The sequence below is a fragment of the Argiope bruennichi genome, chromosome 3 (assembly GCF_947563725.1).
Source record: "Argiope bruennichi chromosome 3, qqArgBrue1.1, whole genome shotgun sequence".
Lineage (NCBI taxonomy): Eukaryota > Metazoa > Arthropoda > Arachnida > Araneae > Araneidae > Argiope > Argiope bruennichi.
The window spans coordinates 137,797,388-137,822,553 of NC_079153.1; the positions used below are offsets into that span (position 1 = coordinate 137,797,388).

The following is a 25,166-nucleotide window of genomic DNA, read 5'->3' on the forward strand; positions in this document are numbered from 1 at the left end:
TTCAGTATGAATTCTGGACATTTATATTCAAGGAGTTCTAATTTTATCTTTAAAAAATAAGAACTTTATAAGCATTTTTAAAGAAAAAATAAGAACCAATCTTAACCTAGCTACTTCATTAACATTCCATTCCTTAAAAGAAAATTAAAATTATAAGTTAACAAATCTGAATATAAAAGTCATTATAATTTTATTAAATATTAAATAAAAAATTGATACTTTCCAGAGATTTTTTTTCAAAACTTTCCATTAGTTCCAATTTTTTCACTAATAACTTTTCCCAATAATTAATATTGTAACCAGTGAAAATCTTCTGGCTTGATGAACAAGTACATATTTTAGCTTTATATCCCATTTCAACAATTTCCTTTTCTAAAAGAAATCCCCCCCCCATAAAGATATCAAAAAATCAGCACCTAACTTTCTTTATGCCACTAGCAACTATTTTTTTCACTATCTGTTTCCACAAGAAATAGAAATATTTTGAATGGGCTGAAGTTGCTAACATTCTCAGTTCTTTAGTAATTTTGCTCAGTGGATTTCGCTAGTCATAGATCATATGCTGTGAAACACAGGATTTTTTTATTCAAATTTCTCATTTTAATAAATGATGAATCCTCTTTCAACAGATGCTTGTTCATGAGAAAGAATAAAAATAATCTTCAAAACTTTCCACAATTAATTAAATTCATGGTCTTCAAATAAAAAATAAAAAAACCCCTCATCCAATCTAATTTTCCTCACATGAAAATTATCAAAATCGAATAAAGGTGATTTGATAAGGAAGTCTATAAACTTCATGAGAATAGCATCTTCAAACCATCTTTTACCCTTTCTGATGAAAGTACATGAATATGTGACTTCATACAAAGGAGTATGAAGTCAAGCACTTTTACAAATATTCTTTTTTCTGTCAATACCAAATGTAATGCTTTGATTTCATAAGTTTAAAATCACTGAACAACGATTAAAGATCTCATTAAAAGATTTTATTCAAAATTTAAAGCATATAAAATAAAATTTTAAAAAAATTCATAGATAAATAAACAGACTACTTGCATTTTTAGGAAGATTTAACACATCATATATATATATATATATATATATATATATATATATATATATATATATATATAGTGATCCACAATGAAAATTCCATATTTTACTAATTTATAACTTTCAAACATATTATCATACTGTATTCTTTAAACATATCTTTTGTAGAATGAAGATATTTGGACAATTTTCTTATACATGGTTATACAAAACCCTAGTTATTTACTGTGAAATGTCAATTTAGGATAAGTCAAGCAAATCGCCAAATTCAGTGATTCATAAAGTTTTTTCCAATAGTAAGCTTTTTATAATTATCTCTCTAACAGAAGTTACTTCAACTCCAAAATTTGAAAATGAAAATTCAGAAAATGAAGCATTTACTAAAAATAAGAAGCTTAATGGTGTAGTGGTAGCGCTTTGTGCTCCCAACGCACATGTCTAAGGTTCGATCCTCGGTCGACTTAGCCTTTCAGTGGGTTGATAAACTGAGGACCAAGCATATTTGGGAACTAAACACTGGAGATTCCACATTAGGCTGACCACCTAACTGGGACATATGCCTTGCACCCCAGGGCCCTTGGTCAAGAAAGCAGATATGGACACTATAGGCCTCCCACATGGACTGCCGTGTCACTGAATTTAGTTTTTAATATTAAAAATAAATTTTAATTATTTATTACAAGGTTTTGCTTATAAATGTCCAAACTGAAACAAGTAGTTAGTTTGAAAAACACCACTGTTTCTATACATGAGATCCTGATCCAATTTAAGAAATCTGCATATAAATAAATTTCTATAGAAAACCAATTTCTGTTAATAATTCATTTATATACACTGTGAAATGTCAAGTTAGGTTAAGTCAAGCAAATCACCAAATGCAGTGCTTCATAGTTTTTTTTTCCATTAGTTTATTTCTAATTTAATATTAAAAAAATGAATAAAATTACATTACGTTTTTGAATTCAACTACTAGCTAGATTCAGTAACTTGCAAGTTTTGTATTAATTTAGTTATATTAACACAAACCATACCACAACAGCTCAGATGACTTTACCAACTACAGTTTTAATGAAGAGGCAGTATTAGTGCACTTAATGTTAAAATGGAATAATAAAATTCAATCTTTTCTTATGTCGAGACAAGAGAAATATTTAGGATATTAACAGTATATGCAGTATACAAGATATTGTTAATACCATAATGGCATCTTATTGCATGATGGTTCACATATTAATGTTATATTGGTTATAATAAAATCAAGACATGGCATTACACAAATTAACTGCAAAGGTAATTAATTTACCTGAGCAAAATCAAATCTTCTTGGAGTATGCTCCTCCTTACGCCTTTTCTTAGCCTAAAAATTATTCAAATAAATTTGGTCAAAGTAATTACAAGCAAAAGATACTTTTTACTTTTACTATGCACAAGTTAAGCAATTAAAGTCTTAAATAAAATATTTCTTATGGTGTTGCTATAAATTTCTTTTCTCACAAACTTTGATACGTACAAATTTTTAAGAATTTCTGTAACGATATATAATAATTACAATTAAATATAAATTATAACACACATGCAAGTATTTTTATTTGAAATTTTAAGAATCACAGAAATTGAACAAAGAAAAAATAAAATAAAATGTAATCCTCATTTTTTTTTCTCCTGGTCTACACTTATTTTAAAATAAGCCTGTCATGAATATTTGTTAAAAGTAAACAATTCCTAACATGCACTGATAAAAATCCTGACGTTTGTACTCTGTTAATGTGTTATATTTATTAAATATTTAAATATCATATATAATGATCAATTAGCAACTTCTGGAGTTAACATTTAACAGCATATAAAAAGCTAAGCCGCACTTCATAATATGAATGATATTTGAAATAGGGGAAGGTTACCTACTATAGTCTATTTAAATATTTTTATTTATTTTGAAAATAAAACACTTAATTTCTTAAAGAATTTCACTTTAAAGTAGAATATTTTAATGAGGTTTAATAAAATTAAGATATTAATTCAATTAAAGAAACTGCATCTCCAAATTGAATAGCTAGTTTCTCTCACACATTATATAAAAACAATGCAGTCTTAATTTCTATCATTTAAGAAAGAAATGTCTGATGTCCTTAATGCATTCCTCTTTTTTGCATTAGCTTATTCTAATTTAAGTTTATGAGTACTATTAATTATTAAGCTGCTTTTTTCAACTATTAAACCATAGTAATTGTTTGTGATTTAATATGAGAATTTTTGTGTAACAAAAATTACTTAATCTTACTTAGTCTTATATTATTTTAATAAAATTATTGTAACCAAACAAATTTCCTCTCTGAGGGGTTGTAGTATATTATGTTACTTACTTCAAAGCAGTATAAAGATTTATTAGTCTTTTTTAAAAAATATTTCATTGAAGATATCAATACACATACTTTTTTACTATTTGCAGCTTTACAGCACTTTCTCTCTAAGCATCTTTCCACAAACCACACTGCTACATAATTTGATTATTCTATGACTAATATATTTCAAAGAATTGTAATTATAATAAAGGTATAATTCAAGCGAGAATTCAAACAAGATATTTCCCACCTATAATGTTAATTTCCTTTAAAATGGTTAAATTTCACAGAGCTCTCACTATAGCACAGAAAAGCAGATTATATTACTCAGAATTGTTGCACTAGCTTATCACATCTCAACTTGAATTTCATTCTATAACCTTCTAAAATAAGGAAATGGGAAAATAAATGCTTAATTTTTACCCTAATGCATCCTGATGGTGCAACAAATGCAGTATTTAACTCTGTTGTTGAATCCATCAAAGTTTCTTTAATAATAGATGGAGGAGAGAAAGCTACCGAACTATCACCAAGCAGAGATTTGCTCTAAAAAAATAATAATTATTCAGGTCAAATGATAATAAAATTTTTGTTTAGTTTTTTGAATAAGATGACTGAATAATCGATTATTATTGAAAAATAATTAACTAATTAAAATGGGAAGCATATTCAATATTGGCAGAAAATTCTAACAGTGGGTAATATATACTCTTACACAACTTTAATCTAAAATGCATTTTCAATGGAATGGAAAGAGAGAGAGAGTTAGAGAAAAAAAAAAGAAAATGAATGCACAATATTTATTTTCTTGTGTTAAAATTACTATGACATTAGTTTAATTTATTCAGTACCATTCAAAACAAATTTTTTAAATAAAGCATATTAAATTAAATAAATAATAAGCAATTGATATAAAAATATGTAACATTAACATATTTTCAACATTAACATTGAATAATGTTGGATTCTATCACTGGGCAATACAGCAATTATATTTAACAATCTGAAAAATGCATTATTTTATAAATTAAAATATATCCATTGGCAATTATTCTTATATGTACCATAGACTTTTAAGTAGCAAATTCACACATAATTTAATACCTAAATAATACTGTATTCTTTTAAAGATGAAATCAAAAATGTTATATTACAAGAATAGTATTATTATTAATAAAAGTTATTTTACTGGTACATTAGTTCCATATGAAAGAAATACTATTTATATTATATTTATTTAAATATATATATATATATAAAAGGTTATATGGTCAAATAAAATAATCTGAAAACAGCTACAATATATATCAGGGTGTGTAGTGAGAAAATGCTGCAAAAATTAAGCACTTTTAAAGCACTTTAGCCAAAAAAATGAAGCACCTTTTTTATATCATGCATATGTAAATCTGCATATTTTTTAAGCATAAAATGTTTTGTCTAATACATTAAAAATAATACATAATACTAAAAATAACAAACAAATAAATAAATATAAAAATAATAATAAATAATACATTGTTTTTACTGAAATTTGATTTCTTTAAAAATTAATTTTAAATACGTACTTAAAAAAATTTTAATATTTATATGCTACACTGCAAAAGCACATCTGCTGATGTAAAACATATTTATTTGTTTTGAAAAAGGCATAAAAATAAAAATATATATATCCTCACCAAAAATATAAAGTCAACTTTTATAAGATTAACAATAAACAGCTCAGATCTTTTTCAATATTTCTTAAATTTAACAAATAACTTAATTTAGATATATATATATATATATATATATATCATTTCTGGAAATGTCGACACAGATGTAGAAGCTTATGAATAACCAAAATTCTGTAAAAAAGCATATAATCAAAAATTTTGCATTTGATATTTAATATCTGATAAGGCTGGGATGGAAAGCATAAATATCCTGCTATGCTAACTCACATTTAGCAATTTAAAACATTTTATTTGCTTATATGGCTAAGAGCTAAAGTATTTCAGAATTAGCAAAACTGCCAAAAATTGGTAACAAAATAACATGTTTTAATTAAATTTTTCAGATCAATTTTTTTTAATAGAAAAGCATAATGGTATTTAGAATTGTTTAGACTATAAAAAAATTAGTTTAGCAAAGAGCTTTTTAAACATTTTGCATTTCGAAAATTTAATAAAAGCCTGCTTTTTAATCAATATAAAAAAATAAATACAAACTTTAGTTTTAAAAAATTACAGTAAAATGTAATTATATATTTTATGAGGAAATAAAAATGACTTCACAGTATGAAATCACATTACTTATAAAAAGGTTTTCATAAATAACTTAAATAAATTCACAAAGGTGCAAAATAAAAAAAAATGGCAGTTAATGTATTTTTGAAAACTATTTTTTTGAAACTATCATGCAACATGTTCCACTGTCTTAAAATTACAAAAAAAAAAAAAAAACTCAACAAGCAGAGAATCTTATTCAGTGAACTGCTATAAAGTTTTGAATTTTAAATTAAAGCAAAGAAAGCATTTTTTTAATCACGATGTTAATACGTTTAATGTGATTCAATGATGGGGCAATGACAACGTTTTAAATTTCGTTACAATAAAAATCATGGTTACAAATTATGTCCAAAATTTAATACAATTTTTTTTAAAAAAATGCATTTATTTAAACAAAATTCATATCATTGGAAAGTCACCTTCTAAAACTTTTAAAATGATGTAAAAATAACTTTAGTGAGATAATAAGCTTTGATGTTATGACAGAAACACGTTAAAATTCTGTTTTTATTTTTTCATTATACTAATTAAAATTTTGAAAATCCGTTCTTAGTAGGCCTGAAATACTCAAGAAATAACTTTCTACCAAGTTTCATGTTCCTAACTTCAATGGTTTGTGCTGTATGTTGCTCTTTCAATCAGAAAAAACATCTGTATGTGTAGAAAGATTTTTTTTTTACTTTATGGGAAACAAAAAAAAAAAATAGAAAATGCCTGTAAGAGATGGAAAAAGAGAGAAAAAAAAATTACCTAAATGATAGAATATGAACCCTAAAGAATAAGTTTTGATTTTTTTTTCCTTCATCTTCTTCATAAAAAATTTTAAATACTAGATTTAAAAGGATTTTATATAAACTAAAATTTTGCGTTGGTCTAACAAATAGAAATTTTCAAATAGATGGTGACAAAAAAAAAAAAAAAAAAAAAAAGTGAAAGAAATTATAATAGTTGAAAACCTATGGTTTCAAGTTAAAATTTCATCATACAAAATTTTATGCAATTGACTAACGTAATTGCATATAGCAATGAATTAAATTCAGCATAGTTAAGTCAAATCCCTTTAAACGGATTGTTCAAGAGATTGCACATAAACGGAATATTGACAAGAACAATGATCGAATGTGTAAAGAACTAAAGAGGCAAATTCATCCAGCTGTATTCTTATTTTACATTGATCAGACCAATCTGCTTATTTTTCATTAATACATAAAAAGGTTAAACATATATTTATCAGAGATAACTAAAATAAATTATATACCATCTTTGAATTCCAATGAAATTTGTAGGTTTTTCAAAGTCGTAAAAGGTATGACAGAGTATATATACCCTTCACGATAGTCTACCCAATATTTCAATAAACAACAACGCACACTGTTGAAGAGGAAATGTGAAAAAGCCATTAAGTATTATCTTAATAAGTATGCATGACATCCTTCAAAAAGTTTTCCTTGCACATTTCGAGAAAATTAAGCATTTTTAAAGTGCACACTTTTATGTGCAACTTTAAGCACTTTTTATGATGCTATGCACCTGGCATATATATTATATATATATATACATACACATGCCCACTATGTCTAAATACTTATACCAATAAGTATTTAGACACCCATGCAAAAAAGGATACCTGCAATCCTGATCTACATCACACCTTCTATGCTTAAATATTGGGCAGGAAACAGCATGGCATTAGTTGCATGCAAAATGCCACAAAATACAGAGTTGTTTAACTTTGAGAACATTCCCATATATTATAGAAATGGCCGATCCTTAAAATACATATTTAGTGAGTTAAACATTCCAAAATCGACAGTAGCTTTTGTGATTAAAAGGTGATAGATGAGTAATGATTTTCAGAATGTGCTTCGACCCAGCAGACCCAAGAAACTAAGAGATAGAGACGGACAAATGCTATCTGAAGAAATTTAGAAAAGCCATACCAAACAGATGGACCACATATTCCAGGAGTTCTAACAAGAATCCGGGACTGTTGTTTTAATAAATACCATCAGCAAGGGAGCACATTTGCTTGGATTCCATGGTCGTGCTGCCATCTATAAGCCTTTGATTATCAAATCCAACCATGCTGCTCTATTGAGGTGGTGCAAGGTACATCAAAGTTGAACCGAAGATGAGTGAAAGTGGGTTTTCTGGAGTGATGAATCAAGGTTCAATCTCTACCAGCTGGATGGCAGTCAGGATTTGGCATATACCTTTTGCCAGAATGCATTGAGTCTACAGAAAAGTTTGGCAGAGTTGGAATTATGATCTGGAGATGTTTGTAGTAGTATAGGCTAAGTCTTTTAATCCCGATTCATGATAAGCTCAACAAAGATTCCTACTCCACTATTCTAGACAGCAATGTGCTTCCTACACTGAGGCATTTTTACGGGGTTGTATCATTGCTATTTCCAGGATGACAATGGTACTTGTCATGTTACAAGGTCCACCTGGATTAGTATGGGGTAAACCGTTTGAACTGGCCAGTCCAGAGCCCAGATTTGAATCCTATAGAAAATCTCGGGGATGAATTGGATCCTTGAATGAAAACATGCAGCAACTGTCCAAAATCAGTGAAAGAATTTACATGTCTTCTCAAAGCCGAGTGGAAGAAAATAACACTGTTCGTCTTCAAAACATTTATGGAAAGCATGTCTTGGAGGGTTAAGGCTGTAACTGCCTCAGGTGGAAGCTCTACCAGCTACAGAATATGAATAAATTTACCCCTTTTATCATAGGTGTCCAATTACTTATTAGTAGATAGTGAATATATATATAGACACACAGTCCAGTAAAGAATACAAATTTGAATATTAAATACAAAAAAGAAAATCATAAATGGATAAAATAAATTTTGTAAATGGATAAAATAAATTTTGCAAGTAATGTGTCCGAAAAGATTTCTCATAAAGCCAATTCTCCCCAAACCCACAGGTATAATAACTTAAGTGGCTACATATATTTCATTTTAATAATACTTATTACTTAATTAATAATCCTTTGCATCATCTTCACCTTTTATTATTTTTCCTGGCAATTTCTTTTTATTGTTTATTTTATTAACAAATTGTACAGGTTTTCATTTCTTTGTGCTTACGCACATGGTTTTATTGTAATAAATTTTAGAATTCTTTTCCATCTTTTCATGCCAATTCCAATTTTTTAAAACAGAATAATGTCTTTCTTTCCTTTTCAAAATCTCTTTTGTGTGTGTGCGTGAACACACACACACTTATAGCTATACTTACAGGAGTTTCAGGATTTGTTGCATCACTGACAGAATCTAGAGCTAGCTCACTGTCAGTCATCCATGCTTTATGCAAAGCTTTTCTTGCTCTCTTAGGAGGGTAAATATTCTACAATATACAAAGAAATTATTAGCTCCCATTTGAAATGTCACCAGTTGGACTAGAATTCCAACTTGTCTTATAATCTTGAATTAAAAAAGCTTTTGTAATTTCTAGTAAAAAATAATTTTCCTAAAGATGATAACAAAGAGAAATTTTATTTATAAAAAGAACAGCAATTTTATATTTTAAGAAAAAGTAACAAAAAATAATTTTCTCTGACTAACTTACATTTTTAATAAAATGAAAAGCAAGCAAATAATTTTAGTAACTAAAAAGTTAAAATTGCATTAAATATTCTCATATAAAAATATTTTTCTGTAGGAAAATTAAAAAAAAAAAATTAATTAAATCATAGAGAACCAAGTTGCATACACATAAATAAACAAATTAATTTGTTACATTACCAAATGCTGATTAATAAATTTTTATCATTTAATTACAAACCAGGCATTTCTTAATATTTATAACACCAACATCATGATTTATTAATATTTACAGCCTCCTTTTTGCATTAAACATTTAGTTTTCAGAAATTTTGTATTAAATTGAGACAGAAATTGAAATAAAACGGAAGTTTTAAAGAAAATAGACACCTCAAAAATAATTCAAAATATTAGACCGCTTCAGGCAATATATATAAAAGTACAAAACAACAGATCTCTAATGCAAAGCCTAAAGTACTCTGCATATTAATCATGTATTATTCAACATTAAAAAACATTTTATGCAAGGAAATTGCTAATCCTATAAAAATCGTTTAAGATTCCTTTATTTTGAAATTCACAATCTAGCAGCTCATATAACAAACAAAGTGCAGACATGTTAATAAAAAATTAAAAAGAATTAATCAAAAATCATATATACATAAAAATGCCACAGATTACCTCCTTGTTAGTAGGATCAGATTCATATCTTGAAGTCATTGTTTCCATTGATGAATTCTTTTTCAGTTCGATTCGGATATTTCCTAATCTCTAAAAAACCCCAATATTCAAATTCATTAATATAAATATATATTATATCTCTCTCTGTGTGTAATGAATTCACTTTATATGCATTCTTAAAATTAATTAATTTTAACCAAATAAATTCAAACATAAAAAATATTTAAACTTTATAACAGTTGTGAGAGTTTCTGGCTGTTGCATGCTTTTCAAGGCTTATTTGATATAACTTTGAGCTACAATAACATCGTAAAGAAACTACTTGCTCAGTTACATTTTGGAAAAATATTTTTTAGAAACATACATAAACTCTGAATGCTTTTCTGGGCTTGCTTCTTCTCTCTTAGCATTGGTGTTGAAAGGGTTAACAAGTTCAGATTGACAAAGAACTTTAAACTATCCACTTCAAAGTGAACATTTTGCCAGACTTGAACAATAAGGAATAAAAGGGTAAAAAGTACAAAGCTGAATGAATAATAAGGTTAGAAGTCAAATTTTATCTTAAAAAATAAGCAATTTTTAAACACTTTTAGAGGAAGGGGGGAGGGGGAGGACCAATTTTAATGTACTAATTTTGATTGTAGAATTACATGTTATGATGCAATTCACTAAGTTTAACAAGAAAGTATCCAACTGATGGGCATTTTTCAAACATTGAAATATAGTTATTTAAAATATTTTTTTTTTCCCTTCAAGCTTTCTATGAAGAATATTTTAAAAAATATTATTGCATATCTAAAAGTACCTTATAACACTACAATTAACTATTTTAAGAAAAAAAATCTTAAACCAATATTTTATCAATATATCAAATCCTTGAATAAAAAAAAAAAAAAAAAAAAAAAAAGAATCTAAATAAACAAATCTAGGATACAAAAATATTGAAACTTTGTTAACTACATACACAAAACAAGTTTTCAGGGTTATTTTTTAAATAGAAATTCTACTAACTCTTTCACTGGCTTTCTTATTATGCACGTATTTCTTTCAAATAAATATATAAAAAAATAAGTAATAATCTAAGTGTAAGCATTTCATGAAATTGATACATTATGATTAAATTCAGATCATGCTACTGAACCCTAAATACTTCAAATAATTTTATTATCTATGAAAAAATTATATAAGTAAAATGTACACTGAATATAATAAAAAGTGGTCCATTATCAAAAAATTAGTTAAGGATAACAAAAAATTCAAAATGAACAAAATCAACAAACCCTTCTTCTGTCAGAGCTATTTCTCGAAATATCATCCAAAACTTCTTTTATAGGTGTTGGAGTACGGATGGTTCTGTTAAAACATGACACTTTTGGTGTTTGAAGAACACTATGACAAGAACAGAACATATCAACAAATACTTGCATAGCATTTTAGTAAGCAAAAATATATTTTAATTCAGAGTAAACAATTTGCTTTAATGCAACATTCCAGATTAATAAAACCATTTCAGAAAAACATTTCTTTTTCCTTAATAGAGAGTTGATACTAAGATCTACATATTTTACTTTCAATTTTTAAAAATTTATAATAATGGCTTAGAGTTTCTAGACAAGTAAAAAAGGAAAATTTAAATGATATTTCAAAAATTTTGTAAGAAATTAACTTTAGAATCAAAAGAAAGCTAACTTAATGTTAAATTCATTTAATGAAATTAATAGTCTATCTTAAATTATTATAACCAATTTTTTTTTTTTTTTTAATGATGGTGTTAAAAGTTATTGGTCAAAATTTGGAATCATTAAACGGAAGAAAAAATTAAGGTTTCTTATTTTCACAGATTATTAAAAATTCTTGTAACCTTGTAAAAGAAAAATGATTTACATATAAATGTAATAGTATGACATATAAAGATATGAAGCAAAATAAGTTATACTATTTTCTTCATATTTCAGAAAAATATTTTTAAAAAATTATATACGTAGTTTATTATCTGTCAGTAAAATATGCAGCTAACTGAGTACTCATATATACTTATAAAAAGAGGTGTTTGTGTATTCTTGAGAGTGTAGACAAATCTGTCACAATTTGGCAGAAATGCAATGCTAATTCAATGCATTTTGAAGCCCTAATTTTAACATTTAAAGTAAGAAATTTTTTATTTCATTTTTTCTTTGTTGTTGTTTTGGATCATTTTCATGCTTATTTATCCATAGTATTGCTTCTAATGACAGTAGGAAAAAATTTTTTTACACCATTAAAACAACAAAAAGTTGCTAATAAAAAAAAATGTAATTTATCAAATTTTGAAATTTTATTTAATATTAATCCTTTTTCTTCTTGAATTTTGAAAATTGAAACTAAAATTCTTACTCTTAACCTTCTAATTCAGATATTTTTTCCATAACTTTTTATATCATTATTCAAACATTTTTAATTTAAAACTAGAACAATCAACAATTCATAATTTTCTTGCTGATGAATTTAAAGATCTTTACATTTATCTAATCTTTAAAAAAATAACTACTTCAAGGATAGAGTATATTTCTTCAATTTTTACTTTTTCAAGTTTTATTTCTTCGTTGATTTAGCAAGATGCTAATCATTAAACCAAAATTCTTTAAAATATATTAACACTAAAGCAGACACAAAAATGGAACAAGTTTGAATAATATGCATTTCTAAATCAGATTATGCTTTTTTTTTTTAGTTGAGATCATTAAAACAAAATGAAATTACATTGTACAGTTTTGATTAAACTAAATTTAAAGCCAGGATGCATTATTATATTATTGTGAAATTTAGTTCTAAAAAGGTCTGTACAATGGAATTTGTTTACTGGTAAACCAAATTACAATGCAACATTATAGAGGCAAAAACTTGTTTGATGCTGAACAATCATGTTTATAGTATTGAACAGTTAAAGATATATATCATAAGCAAAATCTTTTGACTTAAGTTATGACTTCAAGTCGATAAATAGCCAGTAGGTTATATCAAGAAGTTTTAAACGACTCATTTAAGATAGATGAAAATTTTATTTCTAGACATTTTAAAATTACAGCTTTGAAATTTTGGTGCTTACATATTATAGTAAGCTCCTGATTCAATTGCCAAGCAATCAAGATATATCACTTATCAAGATATATCACAATTTATATTGCTCTGCTATCAAAAATTTTTTTATTTTAAAAACTGACAACTTAATTTCTAGCAATTTACATAAAATTAATGATAGCAGTTTTCCCAATTTCAAGTAACTGAAATTCTCTTTTAGTAATTAAAGTAATTATAATTTCGTATTATTAGCAGAGATGCATAATTGCACAGTGAGTAAAGAAAGCAAGCTGGAATCAGATAGTGATTCCAACAGATTTACTATGATCTTTAAGGGTTGACAAATGGAGTAAGAAAGGATGTAACCAACTCCTTAGTCATTTTTTATATAATTGAAATTTCACTAGTATCGTTTACAACAAACATTCTAATTCCATTATACTTTTTTAAAAAAGAATCATTATTAGAATATGCAGCATTTTTTTTTTGTTTGTTACAATAAACATTTAATAAAACTTTTAATTTTTATTAAAAGGACTGATCTTAAATTTTGGATTGTTGTGTAATAGAAAGGACAAAGAAATATCTGGCTTGTCAATTATATCAAATAAAATTATAAAACGTATTACCTGGATGTATCAGCATGATCCATTGGACTAAGAGTAGGAGTTTGAATGTGACGTTTTGGTGTGGATGTTAAAGCATTTGTTGATTTCATTGTAGGAGTATTTAAAAACTAGAAAAAAAGACGAATTTTAGGGGGAGGGAGATAAAAGGCAACTGATAAAATCATATATTCACAAATCATCACTTTTTAATGACTGACCTTAAAAATTTAAGATTTCCAGAAAAAAGCTTTCACCGTATTTATAAAACTCTTGACTGCCGAATGATTTAGGCTAACCAGATCAAAAGTTGCAATGAATAATCTCACTTGAAATAAAAACTATATCAAATCATTTCAAACTATTAAGAAAACATCAGTAGTACTTATGGTTAAAAGAAGAAAATAAAAATTACAGTAAAATATTTCGATATAATTTACTAATAATAATAACGTTAATAACTGTTTAAAAATGAATTCTATTTGATATTTAAACTGATCAAATAAACATTCTTGAATACAAAGTTATAAAATGACCATTAAAAATCTGACAATCAATGTCATTATTTCACAGTGTCTAATATTCATGAATTTTTTGAAGAAATAAAAATTTTGCATCCTTACATCTTTTTATTTAAAACACCTGAAAGTTTCATTTGAAATTAATATTCTAATACATTAAAAAATGCATATATACATTTTAACCTTCTGCTATTCTTACCCTGTACCAAACTATTACTACCTAACACAAAATATACTATCTGTATAGCTTAAAATTTTACAGTGCTGTTTTTCATACAATGCTGAGCTTTGGTCTCTTGAAATTTTACAAGAGGCAAACCATCAACTTGATATGATTTCTCTGTTATCTTTGGAAACCACACTGATGATAAAAATTTTGAATTCAAGAACAAATAATATATGAATTCAGTTTGCAAATTCATTATTTTGACCAAGAGTAATTACAATTATTAATGCATCAATTTAATAGAAAAAAAATCAAAGATCAACAATAAATCTTTTCAAATCCAAAAATTTATCAAAACATATTTATGTCAACAATTCTGCTTAAGAATGCTGATACAGCATATAAAATTTTCAAGCCTGTTGGCTGCAATCTAAACATGCAATCACGAATCTAAAACAGAAGTAAAGAATGTAAAAATTAAGAGTCAAAGAAATATTGAATTTCAAATTTGAATATATGTTACAGTATGGTAATAAGAGTGCATTCTTTTAAAAACCACAAAACTTCCTTCAATAAAAGAAAATCTCAAAATTTATATGAGCAATGCAAGAAGTAAAATTATTCTTACCCTTTGTTAGGGTTTACAATGATTTATATAATTTCCTATTCAAGAATTAGCATATGGTAATTAAAATAGAACAAAAAATTAATATTTTAGAAAATTAATTAAATTATTTTTAAAATAAAATTTTACCTGGGATGGAGAGAAAGTCAAAGGTTGGATAGGTGTACCTCCTTTCACAGGAGTGGTACTCATAAGATATTCATTGAAGACTTTGTAATCATCTAAGCCAAAAGCACTAGTGCAAGCCACATCATAGAAAAGAGCATCATCCTTTACTACACCATTGTCAATGGATGAAAAGCTGATATTGGCCATGCAGTTAAGGTCTGTGTTTCCAATAGAAGGATCTGTGTTCAGAGTTTCTTGCTTAATGAAGCTGAGCATTTCTTGTTCATTCTCCAGAGGAATATGAAGGTAAGTCTCATTACCAGAGTCAGTCAGTAGAGATGTTTGTGATTGCATTATCTTTCAAGTTAAGAGCCATTTCAAAATATATTATAGAAGAATTATAAAATTAAATGGACAGGAAGTTACATTCTACATGCAACATTAAAATGTAAAAATCAATACACAAAATTAATTAGGTTATGTTACTATTACTACGGATAATGGTTAATACATCCTGACATCAGAAATCCATTATGTATAAGAGAAAACCCTCAAAGGCAGCAAATTAAGTAAAAAAAGTAAATGCAAAATAGGTGGGAATAAAAACATTTAAGTTTAAAGTGTTTCAGAAAAGTACCAGGCTAAATTTTTCTATATATATAATTAGCTATATATTATTTAGAATAATTTGTTAAAAGTATAAATACTTAAGGGTAAAATTTATTCAGAATTTTTTGCTAAGTGCAAATGTGTTATAGAAGTACTAATAGAATGTCCAAATTTTTTAAATAAAAACAGATCAATCAAAAGCCCCCCCCCCTCCAACCTAGCACTATGCTTCAATGTATAAAATTAAACCTTGCAGGATGAACTCTCTTACATGCATTCAAGGTTTCCCCCCCCCTCTCTCTAATTGTTTCTGAAAATATGGTGCACATTTTTGGATGTAAAGAAAAAATATAAATCCAAACAATGCAAAATTATTTCACTTTTTTATAACGACATTAATGAAAAAGCAATTAATTCTTTCAGAGTCATTTAATAATTAAAAAAAGGGTAAAATAAGAGATTTGAATGTACCATTTATTACTGTACCAATTAGAAAGGATACATTTCGCTTTCTGCAAAGTCCATTTGAAGTTTTAGGAGAAGCCAGTTTAGTCATCACCGGTGAAGGAATAGGTATCAGAACTTCATTCAGATGCTCCTGCTTCAAAGCTTGAAATATGGTTCTGCCATCAAAGCTATACTCTAAAGGAATTTTTAAAAATAACAACTATAAAGAGATTTAAATGCTATATTGTTATTATTACAACTTATTTTTTACTAACAAATTTTAATTAACTCATTTTTCAGCATAATTTTGATCAATTTTTAATCTTTTGGTAAAGCATAAAAATAAATAAAACATCAAAACTATTTGTTTGCAAAAGATCAAGACAAAAAAAAATATTTAAAACTATCACAAAATCAAAAATTAATTACATTTACAACTAGCAGCAAACATTTTGTAGAAACATTAATCAGTAAAAATTCAACTGTTAAATTTTTGATGAATACATTATTAAAATAAATAGCTGTTTCTAAAACATGTAAGAAAGTACAGACAGAGTAAAATATATTACTAATTGGATCTTGCAGAGATGGTTTCATGGGTGTGTTTGGTAGACTAATTTCTGTTCCTTGTACAAGATCAGACATGGAAAGATTAGCAAAAGTACCAGAATTCATAATTTCAGACACATCCAGGTTGTCAACATCAGCACTGCACATAAAAATATTCTAGTTATGACATAGATAATTGCATTTCAATCCAAATTTAGCAACTGTTAAAGGTTTTCTGAACCAAACAATAATTCAAAGCACATACAATAATCATTAGCTTATGTTATTTCTTAGATAAAGATCTCAGATTCTCAAAATTTTGATATCTAAATCTTAAGTGTGTTCCATTTTGATAATGCAAAAATTCTAAAATAAAACTGGTATACTGAAAACTCCAAAAAATAAGCAGTAATAAGCCTTATAACAAAACTATATTACCTTATTTGTTAAAATTTAAAACAGTAGCTGAATATTCTTTGCTTTTTACAAATGATAACTTGTTAAAAATATGTGAAAAAATGCTTACAGAATTTGTTACAAATAAAAATGGGCCAATCATCAAATATTATTTCATACATACCTCTTCAATCCAACAACAACAAAAAGTCTTTCTTAAAATTAAAAATGGCTTATGGAAAATAAACCATTTTTACTGACAACTATGATAAGTACCAGGTAAAAACAATGAATGTTTTTTCCTTTTCTTTTTCTAGTCAGAAACAAACACTGAATGGAAAAATTTTGTACACAAAAATAAGAAAATCTCTGCAGAATACATTACAAATGTTAAAAGTATTCTGAATTCAACATGCTGCATTCAATATTAAATAAATCTTAGTACTCCTGAGAGGTAAATTATAAAAAATGTTCAAACTTTATTTCTCCCACAATTATGAACTCTTTAAATTCAAGAATTTCAATTTGTTAAGTGGCAGAAACATGTTTTCATCAGATCCTAAATATATTAATTTACAGGACATTTTAAATCTGAATTAAAAATGTTGAATAAAATATTTTTGTTCAATGGATTAATGACAAATACTTGTATATGAAATTTTGCTTTAATGTGCAAATCAAAATCTTTAATCAAAAACTTTACCTCAAAATCAGTTAAAATTATGAAAACAGTAAGAATTTTTTTTTTTAAATTTTACTATAAATTTATGTCAACTAACTAGTGCAGAAAACCTTTTATTTTCTAGACTATAGACAAATATGCTTATTTAAATAATTTAAGACTGATTTTAGATGCCTTCTGTTATTTAGCTGTTTCTTGCTTTATAGTTAATTTTTTTAATTTATTTTTCCTTCCAAAATAAAATTATTAAAAGACAGTTTTTTAAACAAATTTAATAGAAAACTAAAAACTGGAATATTTAATTTTAACAATTGTTTTCATTTTTTTTTTATTTAACTTACAATTCATTTTTAATATTATGGGATCTTGCAATTAAATTTTTTAAAACTTTACTATTAAGTGGCAAAGTGTGTATCATATTTCAAAATTTAAATCAAATAATTGATCAGCTGATAAATACAATCTGAAATAAGTGAAGAAGTGTATTTTTTATTGAGAACACAAAAGTGCAAAAAAATTTTCAAAGCTCCAACACATGAATGAAAGATTGATTCCCAAATTCTATTATAAACGTATAACAAATGAAATAAAAAAAAATTAAAAAATGTTTTTAATATGATGTTTAAGAAAGGCCCACCTCAAAGGGGACACATCTGGAATCAATTCAACACCAGGAATTAGTTCAACACCGGGAAAAGGTGGTTCTTCTTTCAATTTCATAGGAGACATCACCATATCAATCTGTGGAGTTTTAGCAGAGTTCAACACACCCATATATCCTGAGTCGGAAATGCTAATGCCATTATCTGTCCCATCTTCAATTTCATCAGCACTGGAAGGAGGCTCTACTTTGATTTGCACTGGGCTAAACTGCATATTTTGGGAAAATACTTTAGAAAATTCTTGCCCAGAACTTTTATCTGAGCATGCTGGAGTACCTTGAATAGAACCCTCAAGTACATCTAAAAAAGAAGGGGAGTTTTTATTTCTTAGATGAAATCTAAACATGATTCAGGCTTTGAATAAGAGAAAGCTGAATTTCATAAATTATGAATGCCAAACATAAACACCAAGTAAAATAAATATGATTAATGGATACTAATTAATTAATACAGAAAGTGCTTGAGATTTAAAAAATATTGTAGCATTATTATACAGCAGAAAATTAATCCCAAAAATGATAAAATCTGATTCTGACAATGATGAAATCTTTGTCACCTACCAAATTAACTAGAAAAATACATAAAAAATATATAGTGATCACATCCTTTTAATGTAGCAATAAAAATAAATATTTTCTAATGTATTATTAAAATGAAATGGCAAGTAAGTTTTTCTCTTTTCTTTATAATGAGTTTGGAATGTCAACAATTCTGAAGCACAAGTATTCTCATTCAAAGCTTGGTATTATTTCTCAGAAAAATCAATAAATCTACAATAATTGAATACTCAAAAAAAAAAAAAAAAAAAAAAGCCAATGCTATAGAAATAGAAAATGATTTTGAGAAAATGAAAGAAATTGTTACAAAGATTTATGTAATAAATATGAAAGGTCTTTTTTTACAGACCCCCCCCCCTCCATATTTTATACAAAATATTCAATACAACTATTTTAATAAATAGGAAATAAAATCAAAAATAAATATTTTTTCAGCAAATATATTGTTTTATTTAATTTACTGTATGTTTCAATGAATAGTATAATGATTAATATAGTAGACAAGAAAAATATATTTATCAATAAAGACTTAATCCAAGTAAATAATTTGTACAAAAGAATCATCTATATTTTTATCATGATCTTTATTTTATTTGTAGCTATTCAACAATCTAAATTAAATCTCTTTGTACATAGTTTTAGGAAAAAGTAAATAAATAAATTTTACCTATATTTTTCTGAACTGAGACAGCATTTTCTTTAGGAGTTTTGAAATTGTGTGAAGGCTGATTAACATATTTCTTTTTCTATGGGGAAACAAATACAACACAGAACACACATAAAATATGAAAAATTATAAAAACATTTATTGAGTAGTTGTATTCGATTATAGTTGAATACTGTATTATTATATGGCACATAATATTAAATAAAGTGATTATTTTACAAAGAAAAATTGCATAATAAAAGTGTGTATTAGGAAAAATGCATAATATTCCTTCATCTTAGTGTACATTTTATTACACACATTTTTTTATATATTTAGTAGAACTTTCAATATTGAAAAACTAATATGAAATATAAAACATACTATTTCCAAGTCCATTCTTAAATATATGCTTTATTACTAAATCATTTCAATTAAAACACACACATTAATTAAATCCTTTTAAAAATATGTTCATTTTTATTTTATATAAAAAATATAATGCACAAACTAACCTTTTTCCATTGAGAAAAAATTTCTAAAGTGCCAGGAAACTTTTCCCCATAGAATAACACAATTAGATTGAGTGTATATAAACTATGTTTAAATTTGAATTTTCATTTTTAACTAAACAAAATTACCTATTTTAGGAGTATTTCAATTTTTAAAAGAATTCATAAATTTATTTAAAACATTACATAAAAATATTTTCTAAAAAGAAAAGAAACTAAAATTTACATGAAAATTAACATAAATTCCAGTTCATTGAATCTGCTATCACTCTAGATAATAATGACTGTAAAATCATACATGGAAATTGAAAGTCAGAGAGATTTTACTGCCCATCTAAGCATATTAAATCATTTTCAATCATTTATAACATAAAGGTACTCATTTTACAATTATATATATATATATATATATATATATATATATATATATATATATATAATTTTAACAAATATGCATTTTACTTACTTTGGTAGGTTTTGTAGATGAAGTGCAAAATTCTTCAGTAAATAATCCAACTTTTTTCTTTAAAGTTGAATTCCAGTGATTTTTAATAGAATTATCGGTTCTAAAAAAATGAGAGACATAAAATAAATATTAATTCAAATAAAAACAAAAAACATTTAGATCAAAATTAATGAAAGAAACTTTTTAACTTCACATTGTTCTAGATTGAAATTTGTCTTATGAATCAGCAAATTTTTTCCTCACCCACCCTATTTACTAAGGGGGGAAAAAAAAAAAGAATGGCGATATCTCAAGCATGCATTCAGTCAAATAATGCAAATAAATATGTTATATTTCCCCAGAACTGCGTTCACACTTTAAAACCTTCAAAGCATTAATAAACAGTACGGATCATAACAAAAAAATTCCAAATTTAAATAAATTGACAATATACATTAATTTAATACATTGCCAATAAAGTTAGAATACATAGCTTTTTATTAAAATAATTCATTACCTCCCAGGTAACTGTTTAGCTATTTTTGACCATTGATTTCCCAAGATTCTATGATAATGAACAATCATTTTTTCTTCTTCCAAAGTCCAAGCTGTCTTTTTTATACATGGATTCAAATGATTATGCCATCTGCAATGACGATAAAATAATCAAGAATTTAGAACATATGAAAAGAAAAATAAGAGCAAATTAAATAAAAAAACAACTTATTAATTTTTAAGATATTGATTTATTGCACATGCTCTTAATTTTGAATATATTATTGAATTATCAAAATTACTCACCTTTCTCTGCACTGTTTGCCAATTCTGCCTCTCAAATGTTTGGCAATCACAGTCCATTTCTTGGGCCCATATTTCTTTACGAGCTCAATAACCTTTTCATCCTCCTTACATCACAGGAGATTTAAAAAAATCAATAAAGCATTAGAAATACCCAGAAAACCTTTGTAAATAAAAAGCAAACTAAATAAAATTACTAGCATAATTAATACAATTTCAAATTTGTGCAAATTATAAGTAAGCAAATATTATTGGAAAGCTTCTAAATATTTAAGGTAGTTTATTTCAAAAATCCCTTCAAACTAAAAAAATAAATAGTATCATTTTTATTTTTTAAAAAAGAATTATTAAACATTTCCTCTTTCTAAAATTATGTATGGCATTTCTTTCACTAAAGCATGTTTTAAAAATAAACCTTCCAAGCTGAGATAAAATTAAACAGGATGCAAATCTAACTTACAAAATAAGTACTTTTAAAGCACATTTGGAGGAAAAATAATATTAACATAGTATTTTTGATTTAGAACTATACGATATGATGAAATTCACAAAGATGTCTAAGAATGCATTCAACTATTAATAATTGCTGAATATTTTTTTTTAGATATTAAAACTGTTATTTAAAATGATATTTCTGCTGGTTTCTAAATTATATATAAGTTGTCAGTTTTTTGTGAAAAATTTTATTAAAACACTTTTATTGCATTTCTAAAATAATTATATTTCATTACAGTTAACTGTATTTAGGAAAAATTTTATACCACCACTTCATTACTATCATGATTCTATGAAAAATAAAGGATGATCAGGATAATAAGTAAATAAATCAAAGATATAAAAATCATACAAATTTTATGAATTATATAAATAAAGTATTCCGCTTCTTTTAAAAAATTTTACAAATTTTTTCAATTGTTCAATTTTTTTCACTAACTAACCACATTCGGCAACCAATTGCTGTTGCTGAGGAATTCTGTCAAGAGTTTCCTCTCATAAGAATGTATTGTGATGTAGTGTTCTTTATTTTTTTTTTTTTAAGGAGGGGGAGGGGAGAGAAGGACAGGAGACTTGATAAAATATCTAAAAATCATGAGATTTCATATGAAAAAAAAAAAAAAATAATAATAATGAATTGAATTAGTAGTTGAGATTGGATGACTGGTTCATAAGTTATCCTTATTATTTAAAAATATCAAAAGTTTTACATGATTTATAGCACAGAAAAAAATATGCGGTTTGGTCAGCTTGTTGAGCAAATACATTACCTTTAAATTTCAGACATTCATTTCAGATGCATCTCCCTTTGTATACAATTTCAATTTTTTTTTTTTTTTTGCCAAGATCAAGAAATCAGACTTTTAACTTTCTTTTCTTTTCATTGGCAACAATTTCTTTAGCTTTCTGTTTCTCCAAAATATAAACCCTTCAGTGTAATCATTTTTTAAAGGTTATGATGAATTAAATACACATTTCTCTGACATATTATAAAATCTTCAAAAAAATGTAACACAAAAATTACATGCAAAAAAAAAAAAAAAAAAAGAGAGAGAGAGAGAGAACTAAAATGATTCCTTAAGAACAATGTTGAGAAATAATTTTAAAAAAATGCTCTAGAAAGAAGTAACCATGTGCAAAAAAAGGAAGTAAGCAGTTGAAATTATTGCCAAAAATAAATAACTCAAATGATTTCAGAATACAAAATCAGAAATACAAAAAAATGATCAGAAATACAAAAAATTGTCCCCAGAATGGAGCAATCCCCCCTCTCCATCTTGACAAGAAAAAAGGATGAAAAAAGAATCAAATCAATGAACAGTATATATTTCTTTATATTATTAGTGTTTCCCTAAACTGAGAGATAACTTTTTACATGAACATACAGACCACTTAACATTCCACCAATGCGTCAGCTCTTTCTGTTAACAGTTGAAATCTTAGACACAGTAAAGAATTTACATATATATATAATAACTAAGCAGATCTAGTAAGGGGAAAATTGCATTTTTTTTTTTCCCAAGATTGTTACATATGGATAATGTTTTTAAAGATTTTTAGTGACATTATGTCCTATTAAAACATGCTTTTCTTTTCAAAAAGTTTTAATTACCAGTTCATATAATCTATTTTGAATATTAAACCTAAATTATGAACAGCTGTATTAATATTATATTATTAAAAACTGGAGCTATAAACTGTTTTATCAAAAGATAATTTTCTTTAAAAAGTTATGAGGAAATTTATAAAATTCATTCACTTTATAAAGCACAATGATCAGTATGGGTGAGAAACATTCTGCCATTACCTTAATGTTCTTAACCAGTATTACTCAAAACGTGATAGAACAAAGTATATTTTAGCTATTAAACAAAATAGATGTTGGTCTCAAAACAGATGTTTGAAAGTTCTCCAAGAAGATAAACTATCCCCATGTTATGAAGCATACCAGAAACATGCCAGATTTCTACCTCAAGCACTATCTACATGCTTCAAGCAGTTTTGTTATGTTCATCTAGCAGTAAACAATAGTTGTATTTCAAAGTGGGTTTCGAGGGCACAAGCACTCATACTTTTGGCCATCACACACCTGTTACTAAATTCTATTTTCACATAAACTACAACTGAATGTTTACTTCATAAAACCATTTGTGCTTGAAATAAAGCAAGATTCATTAAAAATTATTAATTCCACAAGAATTTATAACCTTTTTTTTTACCAGTGCTTGGAAAAATGACAATAAGTGGGGGGGGGGGCAAATATAAATCACAAATCTTCATATACACTTAAACAAATGATTTGAAAACTGTATGGCATTAATATATTTTTTATTTACAATTTAAGTTGCATTGTTAAACATCAATTCACTCAGCTATGCATAGATAATCTTTATCCTTCTTTGATTTTTAAATTAATTTGTTCAAAAGTTTCAGTAGTGTGAAATCATCACTTCAATTTTCAAGCTTTTTTTCTTTATTTTAAATAATTTAGTTCATCTATTGAGTTTTCTCTTCTTATTATTTTCACAATTTTGAAATTGCAAACTTTGCTCCACTATGTATTCAATATTTTTTTACTTATAATTTAAATTTTAAGATTTGAAATTCAGATAATAATAATTTTTCAATAAGTCAAAAATTTTAAATTTACTGATGAATCGACCATTGAGACAGAAAGAATCTTTCTCAAATCCAAGTTATCCATGAAATTCTGAATTTTTCATAAAAAATGTTTTTAGCAATGGAATGACCCATAAAAGACACATACCTGAATTCCTTTTTCCATTTCAAAACAAGAATATGTATATCTATTAATTTTGTTTGTATTTGTTGAGCACTTTGTGGAACATTAGACTGTATATACAATAATCAGCCAACATCTTTAACATATTAAGCATATTTGAATCAAAATTAAATAAGCTAAAGGAGAATTTTTATCTAGGAAAATTTCTCAAAACAAGTTTGAAATTTCCCTACAAAATTTGTATGAATAATAAGCAAGACCATTTAATTTTTGCATTTAAGCTGAAAATAAAATGAAAATCATAACAGCATTAAGAAATGTAAAAGTCTAAATTAAAGCATAAGCATTTCAACTGCTAAATCAATTAAAGATTTCTTAGGAATTGTGCTGGTAATTTGCTAGTTTTTTCTTCCTTTAAAACTAAAGAGATAAGATTAGTGATAGAAAAAGAAAGAAAAGATTAGTGATCTTTCTTTATCTGCTGCAAAAATTTTAGCTGAATAGATATTTTTAAAAAATACACAATGACATCTGTTTTAAGATGTTAAAAAAATTATAACGATTGATATAGCCTTTTTATCAGAATAAAGCTAAATGAAAATTAACCTTAAATATGCAATAACATTTCATTACACAAAAAACCA

General features: G+C 26.0%; 1 protein-coding gene across 2 annotated transcripts in view; it reads right to left on the reverse strand.

Moving 5' to 3' along the window:
* Window positions 1-25,166, reverse strand: part of LOC129964238 (myb-related protein B-like) — a 34,079-nt gene that overhangs the window by 3,813 nt on the left and 5,100 nt on the right. The window contains exons 4-17 of one of the 2 annotated variants that reach the window (XM_056078969.1): window positions 21,288-21,391; window positions 21,004-21,132; window positions 20,508-20,607; window positions 19,551-19,629; window positions 18,302-18,626; window positions 16,607-16,746; window positions 16,093-16,232; window positions 15,003-15,338; window positions 13,586-13,692; window positions 11,180-11,288; window positions 9,900-9,989; window positions 8,914-9,021; window positions 3,822-3,944; window positions 2,360-2,413 (exon numbers count right to left, since the gene is read on the reverse strand). In XM_056078969.1, coding sequence (XP_055934944.1) covers window positions 2,360-2,413; window positions 3,822-3,944; window positions 8,914-9,021; window positions 9,900-9,989; window positions 11,180-11,288; window positions 13,586-13,692; window positions 15,003-15,338; window positions 16,093-16,232; window positions 16,607-16,746; window positions 18,302-18,626; window positions 19,551-19,629; window positions 20,508-20,607; window positions 21,004-21,132; window positions 21,288-21,391 — 1,944 coding nt within the window. The remainder of the gene's footprint in view (window positions 1-2,359; window positions 2,414-3,821; window positions 3,945-8,913; window positions 9,022-9,899; window positions 9,990-11,179; window positions 11,289-13,585; window positions 13,693-15,002; window positions 15,339-16,092; window positions 16,233-16,606; window positions 16,747-18,301; window positions 18,627-19,550; window positions 19,630-20,507; window positions 20,608-21,003; window positions 21,133-21,287; window positions 21,392-25,166) is intronic. The other variant, XM_056078970.1, reaches the window with a different exon arrangement.